Source organism: Ursus arctos, unplaced genomic scaffold (genome assembly GCF_023065955.2).
Source record: "Ursus arctos isolate Adak ecotype North America unplaced genomic scaffold, UrsArc2.0 scaffold_17, whole genome shotgun sequence".
Taxonomy (NCBI): domain Eukaryota; kingdom Metazoa; phylum Chordata; class Mammalia; order Carnivora; family Ursidae; genus Ursus; species Ursus arctos.
The window spans coordinates 30,110,873-30,135,968 of record NW_026622841.1 but is presented as its reverse complement, the minus strand read 5'-3'; the positions used below and the strand labels follow the sequence as shown (position 1 = coordinate 30,135,968).

Below are 25,096 nucleotides of genomic sequence, written 5' to 3'. Positions count from 1 at the left end.
TATATATATATTTTTTTTTTTTTAATCAGGTTAAGGAAGTCCTCTTTTATAGTACCAAAACTTTATATGATGCATGAGTGTTGAAACTTACCAAACAAATTTTGGGATCCTTTTACCATATGTTTTTTTCAAAACAGTTAATGTAGCAGGCCTGAGGCTGCCATCTTTAGGAGGTCCTGCTTGCAGGGATGGCTCTCAGCTGATCTTTGAGAACTTAGCTTCTGAAACATTCCCTAACTGGTGTAGATGTTTGACTGTGCCTAGGCTGTCTGTACATTGTGATTGATGGTGAATACTTGCTGTCTTCCTGAGAATCTAGAACTTAGGTAGTTGAGAGCAGAGAACGCCTGTGTGACCAGCCACTGATAAAAACCTCTAATCTCAGTCTCAATCTTAGGCTGCATTTTTCTTTGTAGAGAAAGAAGCATACTCAAGTATGCTTCTTTTTGGTCAAGGAAGGGAAACTATAGGAAGCCTGCGTATGGACTTTTCCCAGACCCTGCCTTGTCTTTTTTTTTTTTTTTTTTACTGAACCATCTAGCTATATATTCTTACTGTGTGGCTGTAATGAATCTTAGCTGTGATTACAGCTGCCTCTGAGTCCTGTGAGTTTGTCTGCTGATTTGGGGGACCCCGATACACCTAATAATGTAAGGAATTACACTAATAGATGTTTAAACTGTTCTTATATTCTTGGGATCATAATATGTTTTGCTTAAATTATTTATTTATTTGAGAGTGCGCGTGTGCAGGGGGAGGAGTAGAGGGAAAGAGACAAGCAGACTCCATGCTGAGCGGAGCCTGATGTGGGGCTTGATCTCACAACCCAGAGATCATGACCTGAGCTGAGATCAAGAGTCAGATGCTCAATTGACTGAGCCACCCAGGCACCCCAATTTTATTTATTTATTTATTTATTTATTTATTTATTTAGGTTAAAGATTTTATTTACTTTTTGTCAGAGAGAGAGAGCACAAGCAGGGACAGCGGCAGCCTGAGGGAGAAACAGGCACCGCGCTGAGCAAGGGGCCTGATGTGGGACTCGATCTCAGGACCCTGGGATCATGACCTGAGCTGAAGGCAGTGGCTTAACCGAGCCACCCAGGCATCCCGATATGGTTGTTGTTTTTTTTTTAAATGCTTGATTCAGTTTGCTAATTTTCTGCTGAAATTTTGCGTTTATATTTATAAGTAAGAATTGCCTATAACTTTCCTTTCTTTGATTTCCTTCTGTAATTTTAATAATCATGGTCATATTGATCTCAGTGGCTTTGTTGATCCAGATTGTAAAACTACTTGCGTTTGAAAAAGGGGAATACAGTGGGAAGAATTACTCTACCCAGTATTAAGGTATACATTTATATATAGTCATCATGACTTGTTCTTCTCTTTGTGTTTTGATTCCTTGATTTATGTTTTATTTTTTTTATGTCATTGTTTTATTTTGAAATAGTCATTTTATTTCTAATATTGTATTATCTGAATTTCTGGTGCATGTATTCCAGTTGTTATGACTATTGACTTTAGCTTTCATTGGATTGTAATGGTAGATGGGAAACTCATCTTTTGTGAGGCTTACCTTTTTAAGTTGTTTCACCTATTTTATTGTTACTCATATGTTTTAGCTGTTTGTTGTGTGAAGATTTTCACTTTATCTTAGTCTTCCACATTATTGAAATTGGAGCTCAAACCCAGTATTATTTGCTTACCTACTCTTGATGTTAGAGAAATCTGGAGAACCTATATTGGAAAACTAAGATTGGCAAATGTTTTGGTTTTTAGAAGTAAGATTTAAGCAATGAGTTTTGTTATAAGCTGGACATCATTTCTGGTTACAAATTCTAGGACAGATTATCAAATTGATGATTTAAAAGTGTAATTTGCATAATGGTGTTTTCTGGTTAGGATTTGGACATATGAGAAACATGGAATTATCTGAAGAGGTGTTTTGAAAAATAAAGGCATTATCTTTTATTTTATGCCTTTAAAATTAATAGAATATCAAAACTGGTGGAAGATGTAAATAGTAATGAGATACATTATAACTGGGTAGAAAGACTGGCAGTCAAAACCCTTGATTTTAGCTCTCACAGTGGCTCATTGCATAACCAGCTATTTCTGTATTTGTGGATATTTTTCATTGATAAAAGTGATCAGTTGGACTCCATTCTCTCTGTTATAGGAATCATGAAGGTATAGTTATTATCGTCATCATTACAGTGAAAAACAAATAGTAATGAGTACAATAGAAATGATGTCATGCTCTCAGAAAAATGAGAACCCCATTTATGTTTTTTGTCTGTCATTAATAAAATGTACTTTAGTGACAAGAAACCAGCAACAACAACAGCAAAACTCCTGTTTTTTAAATGTCTGCATTTTGGGGAAAGAAAAGCAGTGGTCAGAAGTGTTAATGGAGAGATTTGTTACTTTAAAAATGAAAGAACAGAATCCTGCTATAAAATGTGAGTTAGAAGCATCTCACTTTGGTTTATTTCCTTCCTCAGATCTTTTGTAAATGACAATAATAAACAACAGAATTATGATGACAGCTGCCGAAATTATTCAAGGCTGTGAAACTTGTTCAGTGGCACCATTGACATCATCAGAAATATTTCTTAGCTATAGGTTTTTATATAAACAATAGGTGTAACTTTTATAAACATAGCTTATTTGATTCTGTGTTGCAGTTCTTTTTTGTCATAAAAGAAAGATTGGGGAATCTCTTATAAATTTATTCCTAATGATACATGGTAGAATCTTCTATATCAATCACTTTGGTTTGCTTACTGTTGTCTAATACTGCCAAAGCTTTTAGATTTGTCTTGAAAGCAGTGGTAGCAAGTAGACTAAATTAGTTTTTGTCAGTGTTAAGATTGAGCCCTAAAAGAATATTGATTGATGTTCTATAAATCTGTTGTCTGTCTTTACAGCTATAGTTTCTGCCAGAAAAATAGGAAGTAACATGCTTTTAAGGCTAGATTAATCTCTGAGAAGTTTAACCGAATGAAACTTTTATGATGCAAAACCACTCTTCCTGAATAAGATTTACATGTAAAGTTTCAAAGTAAAATTGAAGATTTGCAGCTAAGACTTCATTAATCAGGAAGATAGAAACTCCTGTGCTTCCTAAGAATTAAATACATAAGTGTATGTACAAAGTCTCTAACACACAACACACACAGCTCCTTTTTTAATCTTAGTAGTTCAAGTGAATTCTTACATACAACTATATTTGGTCTTGAATTATACATTACTGTGTAGCTTGTATTTAATTTGATGCAAATGAAGAATTGCACGTTTTAACAATAGACATTTATGAGCCATAGTGCATCATGTGAATGCATTAGCTGACCTATAATGGTATTCTATTCAACAAATATTTATTAATTTAGCTCAGTTCCAGTCTAGGCTCAGGGAAGTGTTACAGTTGAAAGAGTTATGTTTTGGCCTTTAGCTTGAGGGAATTTAGAGGAAGAAGATAATGAGGTGGTTGAATTAAACACCACCTATGTAATCATGCTGGAGAAAAATAGTCTTGTATATGGTAGTAGCAAGCATTTTTATTGGTCAATATTCTCATAAATGTTTCAAGAGAGAAAATTTGAACTTTTACATAGGCTGTGTGAATCTCTCTTTCTGGTGACAGAGTGGACTGGGTTTTTTCATTTAATATTCCAGTGGCAGGGAAAAAAATACAACTTTGTCATTTCCCCCCCCTTAGATTCCCTAAGAAAGCATATGTGTATCTGGCCCAAGCATCATCTGTTATATAGCTCCTTTTTTTGGAAGGAAAATTCATTTATCTTGTAACTCTCCTCATAAAGTTTCTTGACATGAGTAAGGTTTGATACATAAAGCCTATAAATTTCTCTCTATAGGAGTTTTTCGTAACCACATATTGAAAAATGGTAGTTTTTAATTTATACGGTTCTTTAGTTGGACCTAGTTGAAAGGCTTTTGGAAGAAATAATTTGAGAGAGAACAATTATATTGATGCCCAGTTTCCATTTTAGATGCTCAAATTAATCAGATAGGTCTTTTTTGTGTGTTTTTATTATGCGGTGAAATAACTTCATGTAGCATCATGTTGATTAATGCTAATCTTTAGTGGTTTGCTCAACAGAGATTTCCTCACAATTAAATGTTTTAAAAATAACTTTAGTTTTTAAATAACATTATTTTTTGAAGTAGAAGATTTTAAAAAGAAGATTGGTAAAGCACAAAGACTAAAAAAATCTTCTCCAACCCTCTGCCCAGAAATAGCCATCATTAATATTTTAGTTGATATGTTTTCAGTGATCAAATAAATATATGTGGTATATAAATGTGTACATGTTTATTCTTAAATTGGAATCATTGTGTGTGTGTTTAATTGAATCCTGGTTTTACACTTAATGGTGTTTCACAATTGTTCCAAGTCACTTAAGATGCTTCCAGAACATGTAAAGACTGCAGGAATTTGCATGGTGTGGATGGGTGTGCCATAATGAATTTCAGCAGTCCTCTATGGTTGAATATTCAAAATGTTTGCAATTCTGTGCTGATGTAAGGCCATTATTCACTTTAAATTTTCTGTTAGCTTGAAAATAAAAGAGGAGGATTTGTTCTTTTGAGTTGTTTTTAGATGGCTTGTTTGATTTGCTCATATACTGTATTTCTAGGTTATCAGACGTAGTCATAAGGTATATGTGGGTGCTTAAAATCAGGATTAAAGTTTGGTATACATCTTTGAGTTCTTTTATTATCAGTTATATTCTGTCTTATGTGTTCATCTTTTTTTCACAGGTAGACACTAAACTTCTTATGCAATTACATCATCTCTTAATAAACAAGAGTAACCCCTTTTCATAGCATCTGTGAACTTGGGCCATGGGTGTTGTTTGATAAATACATGCTGGGGCGTCTGGGTGGCGCAGTCGTTGGGCATCTGCCTTCAGCTCAGGGCGTGATACCAGCGATCTGGGATCGAGTCCCACGTCAGGCTTCTCCGCTGGCAGCCTGCTTCTTCCTGTCCCACTCCCCCTGCTTGTGTTCCCTCTCTCGCTGGCTGTCTCTCTGTCAAATAAATAAATAAAGTCTTTAAAAAAAAATACATGCTGATCGACGTCTTTCGTAAAGATAGAATAGGTGTATGAATGTGGAAGAAATCGGCCAAGAAATATTTGTAAAGCAGATATCGTTTCTCTCCAGTTTCCTTTTGAGTCAGTGAGTCTCTTCCTCCCCGTCCTCTTCTCCTCTCCGCATTTACCTCACTACAGATTTCTGGGCAGACTTGTAATAAGTTAACGTTGTTTTTCAGTCCTTTTTACTCTTCCCTTTGCTTCTTCAGGCTTTAAGTGTAGTGTCTACGATAAGGAAAAATCTAGATGATGATGAACCTCAAGAAAGCTGATTCCCAGTAAGCATCTTATGTATATATAGATCTTCCTACCCTCCACCTTCAAGAGAACTTGATTTATTTAATTAAATATTTACTGAGGACTACCATCTGGTCTTTCTTCAATTTCTGGGCACATGAAGGTCACTGTTGTGCTGACAGACAACCTCTTTCTTTTGCCTGGGTGGTATCATTCTATTTGTTTGGCTGATTCCTTTATCCTTCTAGTCTCTGCTTCAATGTTACCTTCTTGAGAGCCCTTCTCAAGATCCTCCATTATTTTCTGCACAGCATCCTGTTCAGTACTTTCATATTACTGCCTCAATTTATAGATACACATATGGGCATTTACCATGTAAGTGACTCATCCCTTCCTACCTTTAAGTTCTGTGAGGGCAGGGCACTTGCTTCTGTTGTTCAACATTCTGTGCTTGCTTCCAGCGCAGAGGACCTAATGGAAGTTTGCAGCTTACCATAGCCATCAAGTAATATATAATTCTGTTGAGAGTATACAAATACTAGGGAAAAGTGACCCAACGGCATGAATCATTTTCTCCAGCTTCCTTTTGAGTGTTACCCGCCCCCCCATACCATGTTTCCCATTCACTCTCCAAAGCTCTTAAGAATTCTGAAGTATACAAACATTTGTTTTCCATCTGTCACCCTTTTACCTTAGAAGGCCTTTCAAAATATATTCATTGAATGGTTAAGTGCTGGGTTCTATCAACCGTCATAGCTCTAGCGCTCAAGAAGCTTACAGTCTGATAGGGCAGATATGAATCTGTCTAGTAAGATAGATAAGGAGAGATGAACTGTGAATTGTGGTGATCACGGAAGTCTGTATTCCCAGGGATAACTGTCAGGTTTGACATTCGTTTTCCCAGCTATGCTTAGTTGATATACAGTGCAGTACTTGTATTGAACACCCAGGAATCTGAGACATTGTTTCCGTCTTCCCATTAAGTCTGACAGTACATGGTTGGTACTCCAAGCAGTTTCCTGGACATGCTATTATTTCGGTCTTACGGATTCTTTTATTTAAATGGCCTTTAAAACCCATTGCTGTAATTTTTGGAGAAGTTAGAGTTCAATAATTATGCTATTATTTCTCTGACAGTGGGCTTCTCTTCTGAGTTCTGTGTGTCTTCTTGTGAATTCTGTGCAAACCTGTGTTAAAAAGTGAGAATGACTTTTATTGTTTTCTTGACCTATCTCCTTCCTAGGATGGACACCCTAGTGAGGATTATTTCTTCACAAGCAATTTGAAACAGATTGTACTAGTTTTTTCCTGCTGTTTAACAGAATGCAGATTTCTTCTTTTGAAAGATCTAGGTCACTGACATTTCAGACCCAAAATGAAATATACATTGTTAAACTTCATTTTTTGTTTTTTAGTTACTATGGAAGTTCCCAGACTGGAGACAACTAGCAGCTGCTTTGGACTGGTGAAAACCACCCAAGCCTGTCTCCATTGTGATGGTCTAATCATGATAGCTGCTTATAAGGTGCATAAGTGCTTTATAATTTTATACAGTTTTTCAAATTTTTTAGTAAAATTTTCCATCCAGTATTTAATCATTTCATCTGTATTGAGTCTTCAAAATAAAATGCCTTATGGTTTGAAGAACTGGAAAGAGTGGTTGGAATATAGCATGTCACTTGGAGAGTTGTGGGAGATTATTTTGGAGAGGAAGACAGGGCTAATCATTTAGGAATTGTGATAGCTAATTCTAGGCTTTCCCTATTGCCTGAAGTCCAGCCAAGAGCTGACTGCCATCTGCAGATTCTTTCCCACGGCTCTTTTGCAGTTGACCAGTCAACTGTATTTTATGTTTGGACTTTCCAATAAGTAAATACTGTACTAGCTAGTCTCCAAAGATGACCCTCAGTGAAACGTGCCTCTCGATACTCATACTTCCATTCCACATTGGGATATGCACTAGCTCTGTGACTTTTTATTTTTTTTTCACTTTTTAGAAATTTAAATTCTGTTAATTAGCATGTAGTGTATTATGAGTTTCAGAGGTAGAGTTCAGTGATTCATCAGTTGCATATAACACCCAGTGCTACTGAGTGCAGGCATCACATGCCTGCCTTAATGTCCATTACCCAGCAACCCCATCCCCTGCCCCATCAACCCTCAGTTTGTTTCCTATGATTTAAAGAGTCTCTTATGGTTTGTCTCCCTCTCTGATTTCGTCTTGTTTTATTTTTCCTTCCCTTCCCTTATGCTCCACTGTTTCATTTGTTAAATTCCACATTATGAGTGAAATCATGTAATAATTTTTCTCTGATTGGCTTATTTGGCTTAACATAAGACCCTCTAGTTCCATCCACGTTGTTGCAAATGGAAATATTTCATTTTTTGATGGCTGAGTAATATTCCATTGTGTGTGTGTGTGTGTGTGTGTGTGTGTGTGTATGTATCACATCTTTTTTTTTTTGTAAAGATTTTATTTATTTGACAGACAGCCAGCGAGAGAGGGAACACAGCAGGGGGGAGTGGGAGAGGAAGAAGCAGGCTCCCAGCGGAGGAGCCCGATGTGGGACTCGATCCCGGAACGCCGGGATCACGCCCTGAGCCGAAGGCAGACGCTTAACGACTGCGCCACCCAGGCGCCCCCACATCTTCTTTATCTAGTCATCTGTCGATAGATATCTGGGCTCTTTCCATAGTTTGGCTATTGTGGACATTCCTGCTATAAACATTGGGGTGCAGGTGCCCCTTCAAATCACTACATTTATATCTTTGGGGTTAATACCTAGTAGTGCATTTTGCTGGGTTGTAGGGGCTCTGTGACTTTTTTTAACTAATACAATCCATCTGAAGTGATGCTATGCCTGTTCCAGGCCTAAACCTTAAGACAGCTTGATAGCTTCTGTTTTTGTACTTTGGGGAACAGTGAGCCATATGTAAGAAGTCTGGGTATGCTGTTGGACTGTGTTGAAAGACCACCTGGAGAGGGAGCAGGACTGAGTGTACATGCAGAAAGAGAGGGGCCCAACAACCCAGGTTTCTCAGCTGAGCCCACCTTTTCCCACAAATGTATTAGAAATGTGAGTGAAGCTATCTTGGACATTCTGGCACCAGCCACCAAAATGACAGTAGTCTCATGAGAGACTGTTAGGCTGATAGAAAAAAAAAAATCTAGATGTTTACAAGAAGATGGCTTCTTGACTTTTCCAGGAATCATGAGAAATAATAAACTGATAGTTGTTTTAAGGCACTCAGTTTTGGGGTGCTTTGTTATATAGTAATAGATAAATAGTTCAGGTGGCTAGTGGATATTTTAAGTGACAACTTCCCACTTCTGCAGAAATTATAAAACTAATTCAAGCAGAAATATCTAGAAATTGTCTCAAGCTCAGGGTCTCCTGCAGGAGACAAATGTGTAAACAGTCATAGTTTAAGTGGTACCTCTCCTTTTGCGGTCACTTGTGCATTCAACAGAAACTGTGATTTTTCCCTATCGGGGTATACAGTATTCCATAGTGTATGTGTACCATACTTAACAGTTCGGTGGACATTTACATTTCTTTATGTCTAAATTTTCTTTTTTTTTTTTTTTAAAAGATTTTATTTATTTGACAGAGAGAGACAGCCAGCGAGAGAGGGAACACAAGCAGGGGGAGTGGGAGAGGAAGAAGCAGGCTCATAGCGGAGGAGCTTGATGTGGGGCTTGATCCCAGAACACCGGGATCACGCCCTCAGCCAAAGGCAGAGGCTTAACGACTGCACCACCCAGGCGCCCCTATGTCTAAATTTTCTGTATTGCAAATAATGAAGCACAAATGTGAATTTATCTAAGATAATTTAAACTTATCTTCCAAAGTGGCTTTACCAATTTATGGTACTGCCATCTTGACCATGCATTCTTTGGTGGCTATTTATAAGATTGAGAATGGTCATCTTTAGTATTCCAATGGAGAAGCTAGGAGTATGCTGCATAAGAAGTAATATGTATTAGCAGAAAACATCAATTCTGGAACTAGTGAAAATGACCTCAGAAAATTTATGATTTGTCTGGTGACTTAGTAAGGGAAAGAAAGAGCCCCATTACATTCTCCCACACCTAAACTTAATTTGCTATTGATTCTTTCCTCAGAGGTAACTAGTATAGAATCAACTGCTCTATCATATATAGGAAACTAGTATTTAATACACTATAGAAGTTAGTTGAACTTAAGTTTCTTTCTAAGAGTGCATCAGTAAAGAAGGTAGCAAAACTAGTGGAAGGAGCATGGACTTTAGAATCACGTAGACCTGGAATTTAAATCCTCAATCTCCTACTTCATTGTAGTAGTTGATAATTATCTGCAAATTGGGGTCAGAGCTCTCTACTGTATAGTGTGGTTAGGTTATAAAAAGGGCCAAAATTTGGTATGTGAATAAATGTTATTTTTCTCTTCCTTCTTGTTACATATGTCTAGTCATATAAAGTCTAGTTACTGATTTTTACTATTACTTTTGTTCATAAAAAGAAAACATGTAATATAGATCCACTATATTTTCATTAATTTAAAAACCGGTTTGGAACATGTTGCAAAGTGAGCGAGAATATAATCCTTTTTGGACTACAGGAAATAATAGTACCTGTTATATTTTGCATCAGTTTTCTTCTTTGAATTTTGGGAATAGGAATAGAAGTTAATACTTTTCATTTTGTAGATGTGGGTTCAAACATGACAGACTTAGACTGGTAATGTAGCATAATGTGGTGAGCATAGCATAATGTGTAGACTTGTTGAATCACTATGTTGTACACTTGGAACTAATGTAACGTTTTATATCAAGTATACTTCAGTTAAAAAACGAGAGTTGGAAAATGGAGTGCTAGGTTTGGAACCCAGGTCTTCTGGCTCTGACTCTAGTACTCCTTCCTTTAGGTCACATTGCCCAATGTTCTTTTGGTTTTCTTGTAACTAATTCTTGGTCTCTTTCCACAATGGTAGCATATTTGTTTAAACTTCAACCAGAGCCAACAAAATGCTTAGTCCCTGTTTTTTATGAGGAATTATGCTAAGCACTTATGTTACCTTATTCTTTTTCACTTAGAGATTACCTCAGGTGAAAAGGAATTTGTTATTTGGAAGAAAGCTAAGCTGATATTTTTATATTACAATGATCTTCAAACTTTTTTGTATGAAGTTACTGTTTTCACTTCTGAAATAGTATGACCACATAGTTGTGATGGGAGTTCCTTAGTTGAAGAAGATAAAGAATATTGATGGTGAAGATTTTTAGTTCTTTGAAAGATAACACTTGATAGAAGTGTTTGGCATCCTTGTAGGAATACCATCATAATATATATATAATGGAAAGGAAGATGACTGATAAATACAAACTATTGTGTAAGGCTTTGCTGCCCAGTTTTGCTTTATGCTATGAGCTTGTCTAAAGAGAAAGAGAGGCTTTGAAACATGAATAATGCTGTTTAAATTACACTTTCTAAGTCGAAATCTTGTTCCAATTTGAGGACCTTGGAAATTGTCTTAAATTCTCTGTGGATTTGAAGCATCAATGTATTATTTAATTTCTGAAACCAAGGGTAGATTGGTATCTAAGATCTTTGGAGGGCTCTACCAACTGCAACTCCAGAAATTATTTTCTTGCTACTAATTCTTTTTATTGTTAATTCTTTAATCACTGCTTCTTAAAACACACTTGTACACCTATGCCCTTAAATCTTGAAGTATTAAATTATAGGCCTCAGAGAAATGCCTTACTGTATGTAACTTATTTTTTATATTTTTTTTTAGATTGAGAGGTGGAAAGGAAATAGACAAAGTAGTTTATTTCCCATTTGAGAAACTGTTCTTATTATAAATCTCTCTCTTTATAATCAAAATATAAGAAATGTAGAACGTGGAGATACTTTTAGGAAAGGCTTCAGTATTTTTTAACATGTTTAAATGGCAGATTGTGGAGCTTTAAACAAAAATTTAAGTTGTTTTTTTTCTAAAAAATGTAATGATTAGTCTCTACTAAATCCATTTCTTATCCTGATAGTTGTATATGGTTTCTGTTACATATAAAAATGTATCATATGCAAAGGTAATGTTACCATCCCCTTATTTTTTTTTAGACTTGTAAAGATTTTAGTTTTATAAAGCAGTTTTAGGTTCACAGCAATATTAAGAGGAAGGTACAGGGAGTTCTCATATACCCGCTGTCCCCATACCTGCATAGTGTCCCCCATTTTCAGCATCTCCCACCAGAGTGGTACATTTGTTGTAATTGATGAATCTGCATTGACACATCATAATCACCCAAAGTTCATAGTTTTCCTCAGGGTTCATTCTTGGTGTCGTGCATTCTTTGGGCTTGTACAAACACATAATGACACTTATCCATCATTATAGTATTATACAGAGTAGCTTCGCTGCCCTAAAAGTTCTCTGCTCCACCTATTTATTCTTCTTCCCCTGCAACCGATTATATTTTTATTATCTCCATAGTTTTACCTTTTCCAGAGTGTCATATAGTTGGAATTGTACAGTATGCGGTTTTTCCAGGTTGGCTTCTCTTACTTTGTAATATGCACTTTAGGTTCCTCCATATCTTTTTATGATTTGCTAGCTTCTTTCGTTTCAGCACTGAATAATATTCCATTGTCTAAATGTACCACATTTGTCTATTCACCTATGAAGGACATCGTATTTTTTTTTTAAGATTTTATTTATTTGAGAGAGACAGAGTGAGCAAGTGAGAGGATGAGTGGGGGAGAGGGGCGGAGGGAAAGGGAGAAGCAGACTCCACTGAGCAGAGAGCCCAATGTGGGACTCGATCCCAGGACACTGGGATCATGACCGGAGCTGAAGGCAGACGCTTAACTTGAGCCACCAGGCGCCACAGGACATCTTAATTCTTGCAAGTATTGTCGGTTCTGAATAAATCTGTTATAAATATCCATGTGCATATTTTGTGTGGACATGTTTTCACCTCATTTAGGTGAATACCAAGGAATGCAGTTCCTGGATCGTATGGTAAGAGTGTATTTAATTTGTAAGGAACTGCCACACCGTCTTCCAAAGTGGCTGTACTACTTTACATTCCCAATGTAGCAATGAATTCCCAGCAGTGAATGAGACTTCCTGTTGCTCCACATCCTCATCTTCATTTGGTGTTGTAGGTGTTTACAGATTTTGGCCATTTTAATAGGTATTTAGTGGTATCTTGTTTTAATTTGCATTTCCTTGACATATTATTCATTTGCCATCTATGTGTCTTCTTTGATGAGCTGTCCATTAAGGTTCGTTGGCACATTTTCTTAGCCAGGTTGCTTTTTTCTTATTGAATTTTAAGAGTTCTTTGTATATTTTGGATAACAGTCCTTTATCAGTGAGTCTTATGCAAATATTTTCTCCTAATCTGTGGCGTAGGCCTCTCATTTTCTTGATAGTGTCTTTCACAGAGCAGAAGTTTTTAATTCTAATGAAGTCCAGCTTGTCAGTGATTTCTTTCATGGATTGTGCCTTTGTGTTGCATTTATAAAGTCATCTCTGTACTCAAGTTCATCTAGATTTTATCCTATGTTATCTTCTAGGAGTTTTATAATTTTGCATTTTACGTTTAGGTGATCCATTTGACTTAATTTTTGTGTTAAGTTCTGTGTCTAGATGCCTTTTTTTTTTTTTGCATGTGGAACTCTAGTTGTTCCAAAACCATTCGTCGAAAAGTCTTTGCTCCATTATATTGCCCTTGCTCCTTTGCCAAAGATGAGGTGACTCTTTTTATGGGATCTATTTCTGGGTTCTCTGTTCTGCTCCATTGATCTATTTGTTTATTCTTTTGCCAAAACCTAACTGTCTTGATTATTGTAGCTCTATATTAAGTTGAAGTTGTGTAGTGTCAGTCCTTCAGTTTTGTTCTTCTTCAATATCGTGTTGGCAATTCTTGGTCTTTTGCCTTTCCATATTAACTTTAGAATTAGTTTGTTGATACCTATAAAATGTCTTGCTGGGATTTTGACTGAGATTGTACTGAATCTATAGATCATGTTGGAAAGTACTGACATCTTGACAGTTTTGAGTCTTTCTATCCATGAACAGAATATCTCTCCATTTATTTAGTTCTTTGATTTTGTTCCACAGATTTTTAGTTTTCTTCATAGAGATCATGTTTTGCTGATTTAAACCAGTTTCATTTTTGGGGTGCTAATGTAAATGATATTGTGTTTTTAATTTCAAATTTGACTTGTTTATTGTTGGAATATAGGGAAGATATTGACTTTCTTATGTTAACCCTGTATCCTACAACTTTGCTATAATTGGTTGTTAGTTCCTGGAGTTTCTAACCTTTCTTTGTTTATATCTACCTAGATGATCGTGTCATCTGCAAATAAAGACAATTTTATTTCTTTCTTCACCATTTGTATACCATTTATTTCTTCTTTATTGTCCTGTTGCATTAGTTGGTACTTCCAGTATCATGTTGATGATCATTACCATTTTTATCCTCCTTTCTGTGAAATCTGTGTTAAAATTTTCTTCATTATATTTATTCTGCAGCTCACCAAAGCTCATCGACAAGGACACATGGTGAAAGTAGATTGGCTGGACAGATTGACATTTAGAGAAATAGAAATGATAAATGAGGTGGGTTGTATCCCTCTTTTTTTTCCTTCCCAAAATATTTTTCCTAGATGTCTAAGTTAGGACTTTTTGAGAAGCTTTGTTTATTGCCAGGTTATCTCACAAATGTGAAAGCTTTGAGGATAACCTGTAGTTGTGAGTTTTGTGTTAATAAGTGGAAAACTTGGGGTATCTGTTTTTCTAATGTTTTAATGTTATATTGAACCATGAAGTAGGCAGTGGACATCGTAAGTGTACTGGATATTATATAAGTGAAGCCGGTGTTAAGCTTGATGCCTCTCTTGTGTGTTCTCTCTCCATTTGGCAGCTATGTTTAGGTTCAGTTCAGTATTGGATTCTTTCAACACAATGCCGCCCCTTTACTTCAGTTACCTTAAGTCATTGTTAGTAATCCCTGTCTCTAGTTAAGATACTATGTGTATTATGTGCTATACTACATATAGGACTGACTCTGCATCCTTAGTTAAGTTACATGGTTCAAAGTAATTTCTTTGTTTCTTGATCTTGTTTATTGGTCTAGAATATGTTTAATTAAAAGATGGCTTCCATGAAACTTTCCAAAAGTTAGAACAAAATTTTCTTTTCTTTTTTATGTATTTGCATTGAAATACTAGATGTGTGGCTTAACATTCTGTGTCTAGAGAGTAGAAAGAACAATTATTTCAACAACATTAGCAGAGAGGAATGTCAGTTTTTGTGATATGCCTAACTTTTTTGTGATCACCACAGGGTATAACTGACTTATTTTATATTCTCAGAATGATTTTTAGTGGGTTGTAAAAGAAATTTTTAATTTTACAATGAACACTTTATAAAACTTAAATTCTATTGTTAATTAAAAAACAAATTAGTTGGTTTAATAGTGTTTATATTCAGTATGAATAAACTGGGCATCTTTTCTAAATTTATTCATAATACACTTATAATACTAAAACTGAAAGAAAAGTTTAATTTTTTGAATGTTTATAATAGTCACATTTCTAAAATAGTTAAATCAAAATGTTTACTTATATTTTTCTGTTCTTCAATGTAGATAGCCTTTGGTGTAGAAAAGGCAGTGTTAGGGCTTACTTGGTCTAGCCATACCCACCTTTTCCACCCCCACTCTTTAAAAGATAGGAGAACATTGCCATTACCATAATTAGACTACAATATGTGTCATAAAGCTGAACAATTTAAGTGACTTCTTTAGACCTTTATGATTTTATACATAAAGATTTAAAGCCATTTTTAAAACTGGTTTAAGACTTATCACCCTTTTAGACTTCATTTTATTTTCACTTTATTATTGTCCTAGTGTTTCCTTTTTTTTTTTTAAGGAGACACATTGTTATGTTGGAGAAAAAGTAACTATTCCCCAGTATGTTTAAAGTATATTGATAAAAATTTACAAATAATTACCAGTTATCTTAAGACCACTTATAAATTGTGAAAAACTTGTGAAGGTTGTTTATAATAATGAAATAAAAATTTGTTACATTTTAAGTCGTACTTGATAGATTATGTATTAGTGAATTGGAAATAATGATACATACTGATCCTTTAAGAGAATGTTGAAGATCATGATTTTCATAGAAGTCTTTTTTTTTCTTTTTTAGAGTGAGAAACGAAGTTCTAATTTCATGTACTTGATGGTTGAGTTTCGGTGTGTCAAGTGTGATGATAAGGAATATGGTATTGTTTATTATGAAAAGGTATTTGCCTTGGAACTCTTTATGGTCTCTAAAGTAGAGGGGAGGGAAAACATTAAAAAAAATTACTGTTGTACCTGCTGAGATGAATTATTTGGTTGCAGGATAGCAGCAGACAGCTGTCAGCAGCAGCTGTTTGTATGTACACAAATCAGATCATATAGCTACAACAAGATTACAAAAGCCGATCATTCGTGTAATGCAGTTCTGGGTTCCAGAATTCAATAAATATGTAACAGATTAAAAACTTTTTGATTAATTGTTCTGCAAATTGGCAAGTAGGACATTAAAGCAATAGCTTTATTAACAGTATTCATTGGAAAAATAAAAAGGGAATCAGTTTTTAAGTGGTAAGCTGTTGAAAGTTAAGGATATATTTACTATTTGAGTTTGTATATATAATGTGTGACCCTACCATAAGTATGCTTATTGAAGACTTCCTAAATGTGTATTTATATAATAAATGCAAAATTTAAAAAAAACCATGTTTTCAGTAGGCTGAGTGATAACAAGTGTGCACTTAATGGATTGGCTCTGGTCTGCTCATTATGCAAAAGAAAGTAGTTGTGTGTTTGATATGTAGCTACTTGAAAAATATCTATGCCTTAAATGTTTGTTGAAGGGTCTTAATTTAAGCACTATAGAAATAATTGCATGCGTAGTTCAGAACTACATAAACCAGGTATTATTGTGGAAATACTCAGGTGCTTAAATCAGTGTGAGTGAGGACAGACTTTTGATACATGGCATAATAGAATAATATTTCTTCTAGTATATAGCTAAGCTTATATGCAGTGTATTTGTTTATTAGAAGCAACACTTCTAAAGTATATTTATGCTTTACTGTTATTTATTAAAGCTGTCACAGTGATTTTTTAAAATATAAATTCTTTCATAACTGTAAGTTACTACTTGAAAGAAGTTTTCATAATGGAGTTTTAGGGCTTGTGTAGTTAATTTATGATCATTTTTTGGGTACTCAAGTTAACACACTTTTTTTCTCTTTAGCTTGTATCCTTTCCCTTTAGTAAAAGGTTAGGAAAAGTTAATTTGTTTCAGCTTTTTATTTTGTAAATGATAGTCTTTGGTAAAAAGAAGTTAGGAAGATAGACTTTAACATTGCTTATTAATTCATTAGAAAAACTACATTAAAAAGGAGGGGAAATACAGGTGAGTGAAATTGTTTTGTCACCAGTACACTTTAATAAAATCACATCTTACATTTTATACTATATGTAATTAAAAGCATTATTTCTTGTCCATATGGAGTTTATATTGCAAAAACATGCTAATGGAATGGTACTTTCAAACATAAGAGATGTGAAGAATCTTTTGAAAGACAGCTTTGATAATAGATGAAATAATAACAGAATAAAAATTAGAAGAATTTCAAGTATTTTTGAAAAGATTCTTGACCCCTTTCTACTGCTTCTTGAAAATTGCTCATAAATTAATGCCTGTCTACCTACCCTGTCATATTTCCACTTAGTGTAAAGATTGCTGGGCCAGTGTATTGAATCTAATGGAAATAGACTTTCTTGTCACCTGTCTTTTGTGACAGATAGCCTTAGTGAAGATTACTTGTCACAGTTGGGCTGATAAATGTGTTTTCTGGTGTTGTGACTGAGAACCAGCCTGTTAAACAACGGCTGTGGGAATTTGTGGTTTTCTGCAGGACTCAATTACTGAACTAAAGTCAAGTCCCAGTACTTCCTTCTTTCAGTCTCTCCTGATTTGGTTGCACGTATCTAACATTAGAAATACTAGCATTTGGAAATTGACGGAAAAGCTTGATGTGAGGTGTACGGTTGTGAGGAAATGAATTTTGACCTTAATTAGTTTAGCATTTTCCAGTATGTATGCAGTGACATTTATTATGCTGAATTACCTCTCTTGCCTGATTTGGATAAGAATAAAAGCCAATACTTATTACAAATGATAATACCAGCAAAATAAGGCAGCTTTATTTCTTGAGAATTGATGGATTAATTCTTCTTATTCAAGTTTGCATTGTATTCAGTAGAGGCAATGTTGCTGAATCTCTAGCTGTGTATAAATTTCAGTAACATTAATTCCATGCTTAAAATCCAACTTCTTTGAATGGAACTCAGTTGTGATAATTCGAAGTTACCAACATCTACTTAGTAGTTTTCACAAATGATGCAACATATCCCTTGTGCCATAATTTGATTATACTTTGTGGCTTCTTGTTCTAAGTTTGAAAATTAGGACATACTGCTTTTGACCCACTAGCATTATAAATGGAGTTAAAAATAACTGACAGAAACAATCTACTGATTTCTAGACCTCATATATCTAAAAACTGTAACAAGTTTTTATTGTTAGATATTATTTTCCCCCAAATATTTCATCAGCAACAACAGGTAAAAAATGGATATGTAATTTAAAATACAGTTGAAAGAAGATGCATTTTTAAAAGGGAGGAATGATGTTCATCAAATAGAACTAAAATACATTGGAGCGTACATTCTTATGTATTATTCTTACCATTTGGTTAAATTTTGTTTATTTTTTTTTTCAACTTACTACACTGTAATCCAGGATGGTGATGAGTCATCTCCAATTTTAACAAGCTTTGAGATAGTAAAAGTTCCTGACCCTCAGATGTCTATGGTGAGTTATTGCCAAATTTCTTATGAAAGTGCTTTTCTCCAGAGTGATTATGACTTGGATCCACAGCATACAGTTTCTTTTAAAAAAAATATATCTGTAACTAACTCAGCTATCTAAAAGTGATTTGTAAGTCCATTTTAGCTATCTGAAATCAGGTTCAGGTGGAACTTTTACAATATCAACATCTAAAAATATGGTCAAGATAGTATAGTGTTGGGGAACCATTTATTTGAATTATTGGAAGAGTTAGGAGATGTAGTCTCGAAGTGAGAACTTGGGGAACAGGTACTGGAAAGACTGTCATCATATGGGAGGGGACTTTGTTTATACCAGGATGTAACACTGGGTTCAGTGGATGAGAATTTTAGGGAGACTGATTTTGTCGAAATATCTGGAAGATTATTGTCGCTACTAGAACTGTTTAATTTGGATCATGGTGACTTGGATGATTTTGAGATACCCATCTATGGAATTTTTGAGATGATGGTTTGGGGATATGAAACAGGAAGAGTTCTTTGCAACAGAAGTTTAATTAGATGACTTTAAATTTAGAACGTTTCAGGCAAAAAATCCTTTTAGTAGCACAATAGATACCATGATATTCACACTTACAACTCAGTACATCACCTGAACCATTTTTTCTTATTTTTTACTTTTCTAATTGGATTAGTTACCTTCCTAATCAGACCAAAGTGAATTTAAAGTAGCATATTAGAAGGTAAAAGCATGATAACGGAGGTACATACAGGTCATTAAAGCAGGAAGTAACAAAGGAAGAGATTGGGGAAAAAGTATAAAAAATTAGAAAAAAGGGCAACTTGGGAATCTTTTGGAAACAAACATCGTAAATATGATAAAGGTGACATTTCATCACTGCAACATAGTGCTGGGGAACTGATTAGCCATTTGGAAAAAGAATTAAACCAGACACATACCTCACATCATACGTAAAGAAAAATTCCAAATAGATCAGGGGTTGGATTTAATTATTAAAAAATGAAGCCTTACTAGTACTTTACTTTAAATGTAGGGAAAAACTTCTAACAATGACTCAAAATCCAGAGGCAGTTAAAGAAGTGATTAGTAAATTTGACTACATTAAAAAAATTGCATGGCAAAACACTGTAACAAAGTCAAAAGACAATGGACAAACTGGAAGAAACTCTTCTTGATATATATCACAGGCAAAGGGATGAATATCTAATAATATATAGAGATCTTAAAACCAAGTGACAAAGCAGCAAAAAGCCAGTTGAAAGGAGAAAGACATGGGAAGACTGTTCACACATGCAAAAATAAATAAATCTCTTTAAGCAAAGACAGTATGTTCAAAACTAATGATTTTGGCCATCGGTAAAATAGTTCACACCAAGTATGTATATATTCAACCATTATGGTCATCATCCCTGCCTTCAGTCACTACTGGCAGTTAAACTGCTAAGATGGTAGTACAGTGATATCACAAGTTCACTAGTAGCTCAGCGGAAGAGGGAACACTTTAGGCTGGGTTGTCAGGGAAGATTTGAGAGTAAAGGTTTTATCTGAGTGGGTAGAGGATGTGAAAACCTTGACTATATGGAGAATGAGGGGTATTATGAGATGTTTTAAGAAGCTGGAATGGTAAATGCATATTATGGCACTAGTGAAGGATAAAGCATGTTTAGTTTCCCTATCTCAAAATGGTGATTTTTTTTCCAATTTAATTTTTATTCATTTTTAAAAAAGATTTATGTATTTGTTTTAGAGAGAGAATGGGGGGAGGGACAGAGGGAAATAATCTTCAAGCCGACTCTCTGCTGGGGGTGGAGCCTGACGTGGGGCTCAATCTCAGGACATATGAAATCATGACCTGAAATGAAAAAAATGGTGATATTAAAAAAAATACATAGGGAACAAAGTTGTAACAAGAATAAAATGTTACATATTATAAAATGGTCTTAAGTAAGCAACTGTTTATTTTTGCATTTCTAATCGGCTGTTGAAACTTCCTTTTGATGAAGTTTATGTTGTTGATTAATTATAAATAATTTATAGGAGAATTTAGTTGAGAGCAAACACCACAAGCTTGCCCGGAGTTTAAGAAGTGGACCTTCTGACCATGATCTCAAACCTAACGCTGCCACAAGAGATCAGCTAAATGTAAGAGAATTTATAAACTATTAATATAAAAAAATGAAATGTGTAATTTGGTTGCAACTGATGTAATAACCACTTCATTTGAAAGTGATTCAGATGCATGTTTTTTTCAGGTTAATGAAATCTATGTAATTTCAACAAATTTGCTTTTTCTGTGGCTTTTGTTTTTGTATTTTAATCATTTTGGGGCTCTAAGAAAATATATTAACCCTGAAAGCAGAGCTAAAAATAGTGTATACTTTCTTGATATAACGGTCTTAGAAACTGGCCCTAAGGTATTGTTTAAAGGAAGCCTTGGTGTGCACACATGCGTTGTGTGTGTTGACTTGATAGGGGAAATGTTTATTGCTTATTTTCTTTTTCCTTTTGGAAAGAAAGGGGGCTTTTGTTATTTTGATTTGGTTTATTTTTGGTTGAATGAAATGAGCTCTGTAGTTAACAGCTTTTTATATGGAGTGTGACTTTTTAAATTTCATCTTTTTCTCCCCCTGCACTCCAATAATATCCTTTTTAGACTAATAAGTACTGCAAATTTAAGTTTTGCTCTGCTGCATGTACATTCTCCCTACTTCTATAAAAGTTCTATTATAGAGATATTTAAATAAATGAAAAATTGTAAATGAAATAGAAACAAATAGGAAGACTCTATTTGACAAAAGTAGTTTTTTTTTTTTTCTTTGTTGTAGATTATTGTGAGTTATCCACCAACCAAGCAACTTACATATGAAGAACAAGATCTTGTTTGGAAGTTTAGATATTATCTTACTAATCAAGAAAAAGTGAGTATCTTGAATATTTTCATATGTCATATTTATCTGTAAACTTTGTTGCTAATGAATAAGATGAAGTTAAACTGCCATGGAAATAGAGTGTTACTGTCAGATTAAAAATATTTTATAGGGCAATATGTATGATACTTTATTTTTTAAATATTACAAAGGGTACACACACAAAGACACAGGTACCCGTTCGTTGGTGCACAGGTTATGCCTAGAGGCATAGTTTGGATGGGTTAAGTCAGAGAGACTTGGGTTTAGTTGCTAGCACTTCTGCTTATCCTTACTAGGTAAGGTTAGGAGAATTGCTTTGCAAGCTTGGTTTCCTCAACTTTCTAATGATGCCAGCCCTTCTTCACGGGTGAGGTAATACTGGTGAATAACCTGGCTAAGCAGATGGAGAGTATATGTTGATTCACTTCTGTCTTCATTGTTCTCACCTCTTTGAAACTGGATGACTAGCCAACTACTTATGTTATTTAAAAGGACTATAGAATTTTGGAGGAGATGTGGCTAGAGGAGAGTATGGGAAATGTAATTTGAAATGTGTGAATTGAGTTTGTGGAGTGCCATCCATCTTGGCATACAGGATAGAGACAAGGTCAGAACGAGACATTTGCTTTGCTTTGCTTTCTTTTCTTTCCTTTTTTTTGGGAAAGATTTATTTATTTGAGAAAGAGAGCATGTGTGAACAGAGGGGAGGAGTAGAGGGAGAGGGAGAGGGAGAATCTAAAGGAGACTCTACGTTGAGTATGGAGCCTGATGTGGGGCTCGATCTCACAACCCTGAGATCATGACCTGAGCTGAAATCAAGAGTCAGCCACTTAACCTACAACGCCACCTAGGCGCCCCTAGACATTTTCTTTTCTTAATGAAACCAAGGAGTAGATGAAGTTTCTGGAGAATTATGATAAATTAGTCAGCACTAGGTTTGGGTCCGGAGACTTGGTTCTGAGTCTTACTATTGCCACTAAAAAGATTTCTGACTGCTGGCCCATCACTTCACCTGTCTGAATTTTAGTTTTTCGTATTTAATATGAGTCAATTAAACAATTGTGAACTTCTAAGTGTCTTTTGGTACTTAAAATAGTCTGTAAATTCTTAGAACATAAGTTCAAGGATTAACTCTTAAGATAGAATAATAATAACCGGTATCTATTCACCAGCCACAGTGTGCCAGGGATCTTTTCAATCCCATAACAACCCCACGATATCAGTGTTAATGATGGTGTTCTACAGATGAGAGACCTGTGCAGCAGCACAGAGCTTACAGAGGCTGCCTCTTGATGTGCTCACATCTCTGAGTTAGAAGCGAACTCATCAGTGAAGCCGTGGAAAAGTGGATTGTAGAGAAAATGTTTGCAACATCACGCACATGCCTCAGCAGGAGTTCTGAAACGTGTTGGGGACAAAACATAGAAGTGTCAGGAAAATTAATATCTGTCAGAAAGCTATTATATAATTATATGAGAATGAATATGTTTTACAATCTCATGAAACAGTCTTTAGCTACTTTGTTGAACTTGTTTTTCTGAAATAATTGCATTTCTTTTAGTTTCTAAAGTAAAGATAAAAATTCATTTGCAGCTCATCTTAACTCTCCAGCTTTTCTTCTTTATCTTTTATTGAGGTCTTGGGAAATTCTTTGTAGATGAATCATATTAACTCTTCTTTACATCCTTAACAAGTGTGAGAGAAGAATTTTAAATTTACTGTAGCTCTGAGTGTTATTCTCTTCATTACTGCAAAAAAGGAAATATTCATCAATAGAAACTCAGGTTGTGATTCTGCGTTTTATAAAAAGATTGAGTTAGTATATGATTCTCAGTTAAATGAAGAATAACCTTGGTCCCAGAAATTGCATCTTGAATGTAGCACAGTGTTTTCTAAAATACACAGCGAGATATTGAATTAAACCTGTTAGAATGTATGGGTTCAGGAAGCATAGAAAAGATTTACAGAGCAGAACTGCCTTAGATAGAAAGGCTTGCAAGAAAAATTGTTTGTTTAAACAAGTAGTCACTTCCCACTGAAATTCAATTACTTCTAGATATGTGCAAAAGAAATAAAATGCTCAAGTGATATAAAGTGTGTGACAAGTTTCATTTAACTAGTTGATTTCAAGTTTTCGAAAGGTGGGTGATGAAACTTCAATTCTCAGGACATATTATAGAATTCTTATGATCACTAGAGTAGAGCAAACAATATTTTTTAATGTTTGGGAAGCACTTTTCAGTAAACCAAATATATATATTGGCCTTGAAGTGACCAGAGGAATTATTCACACAGCCACATTTGTATCTCTGTAATAATTTAAAATGGGTTTTGTAGAAAACAAATACTCTGGTACCCCTGTCCCTTAATTTATTTACACAAAGAAATTCTTTCAGTGTCAGTTTCTCAGAAAGTGATTTAGGTTATTTGGCATTTGGGCCCCGAGGCTGAAAAGATTTCCTGGAGAGAAAACAGTACTCAGAAAACAAATTGGTAGAAATTAGTTGTTACGAATTTATACTTATTTACTTCTTAATTAAATTTCATCTTTCCATCTATTTTTTTCTAAATGACCTGTCTTAAGGACTTTGGATGAAAACCCTCTAGTCTGGATTTGATGTTGCACCTAAAAAGTTCATGGTAACCACATTGTCTAGCAAAACCAGTGAAATTGAGGGAGAATTTTTAAATTTGTAGTTTGTACTATGTAGGAAGTGACTTATTTTTATGAAACCCAAAATGTGATTTTGTAACTTTCCAAACCAGTAAATGGTAAATGGCTTCTTCTTATAAAAATGTTAATTAAAAATAACTTCTTGGGGCGCCTGGGTGGCACAGCGGTTAAGCGTCTGCCTTCGGCTCAGGGCGTGATCCCGGCGTTATGGGATCGAGCCCCACATCAGGCTCCTCCGCTGTGAGCCTGCTTCTTCCTCTCCCACTCCCCCTGCTTGTGTTCCCTCTCTCACTGGCTGTCTCTATCTCTGTCGAATAAATAAATAAAATCTTTAAAAAAAAAAAACAAAAAACTTCTTAATGCCTTTTTATTATCTTTGGGGGAAAAAAGCAGTAGGAAGAGTCACATGTGGTGAAGATAATAGTGATGCACTGACTGTTCCTATGAGGCTGTTTCTGAAGTAGCTACGGAGACAGTGACATCAGGACAATAATCATGTTTCTGCTTCCTGTCAAGAAGTTGATGATGACCATAGCAGAAGTGAATTCAGTTCAGCAAGTGTTTGTTACCACTCTTGGCCTAGTATTAGTCACGAGTCTGGACTTCAAAATACCATTTCTCTGTCCTCATATAAATTAAAACTGTTTTAGGGAAAGGATATTTTTACACAATCAAAATGGAGAAGCATAAGCATGTAATTGATTAATGGTTACTCTCTTAATAAACATTTAGGTAATTACTATAATAGAAATGTAGAGTAGAATCAGCTTAATGTGCTGTGATAGGAAGTTTCACAGAGCAAAGATTGGTCTTAAAGTTTGAATAAGTTTCAGTGATATTTTTATTTGATGATCATTTTTCATGGGGAAGAAAAGCATGAGTAAGGCATTGTGTTAGGTTCAGAGACAAAAAAATGGTATGAATGGTTATGAAACAAAAAATGGAGTCAGTTTGAGCCTTGAATTCTACGTTTGGGAGTTGGATTTCACTGGCAGTAGGAAACCACTAAAGCAAAAGAATGTGTCTTAAGAAGTAATGTTTTAAGGAAGTCAAGCCGGGGCAGATTGGAGCAGATCTGGGAATGAAAAAAGAGACCGAATTAGGAGGCTCCTGTATGATTTTAAGAGTAGTGTTGGAGGGCAAGTGAAGGAGAGGAGAATGTATAAAATAACTTGGTGACACCTCTCAGGAGTGAGGCTTGAGTGCCTGAAATAAG

At 35.0% G+C, this 25,096-nt stretch overlaps 1 protein-coding gene across 3 annotated transcripts in view; it reads left to right on the top strand.

Moving 5' to 3' along the window:
* The window catches only part of PIK3C3 (phosphatidylinositol 3-kinase catalytic subunit type 3), a 138,466-nt gene that overhangs the window by 26,269 nt on the left and 87,101 nt on the right, over window positions 1-25,096 (top strand). For all 3 annotated transcript variants that reach the window (XM_026496225.4, XM_044382970.3, XM_057313118.1), the window contains 5 exons: window positions 13,892-13,978; window positions 15,574-15,669; window positions 18,229-18,300; window positions 20,335-20,439; window positions 21,123-21,215. In XM_026496225.4, coding sequence (XP_026352010.3) covers window positions 13,892-13,978; window positions 15,574-15,669; window positions 18,229-18,300; window positions 20,335-20,439; window positions 21,123-21,215 — 453 coding nt within the window. The remainder of the gene's footprint in view (window positions 1-13,891; window positions 13,979-15,573; window positions 15,670-18,228; window positions 18,301-20,334; window positions 20,440-21,122; window positions 21,216-25,096) is intronic.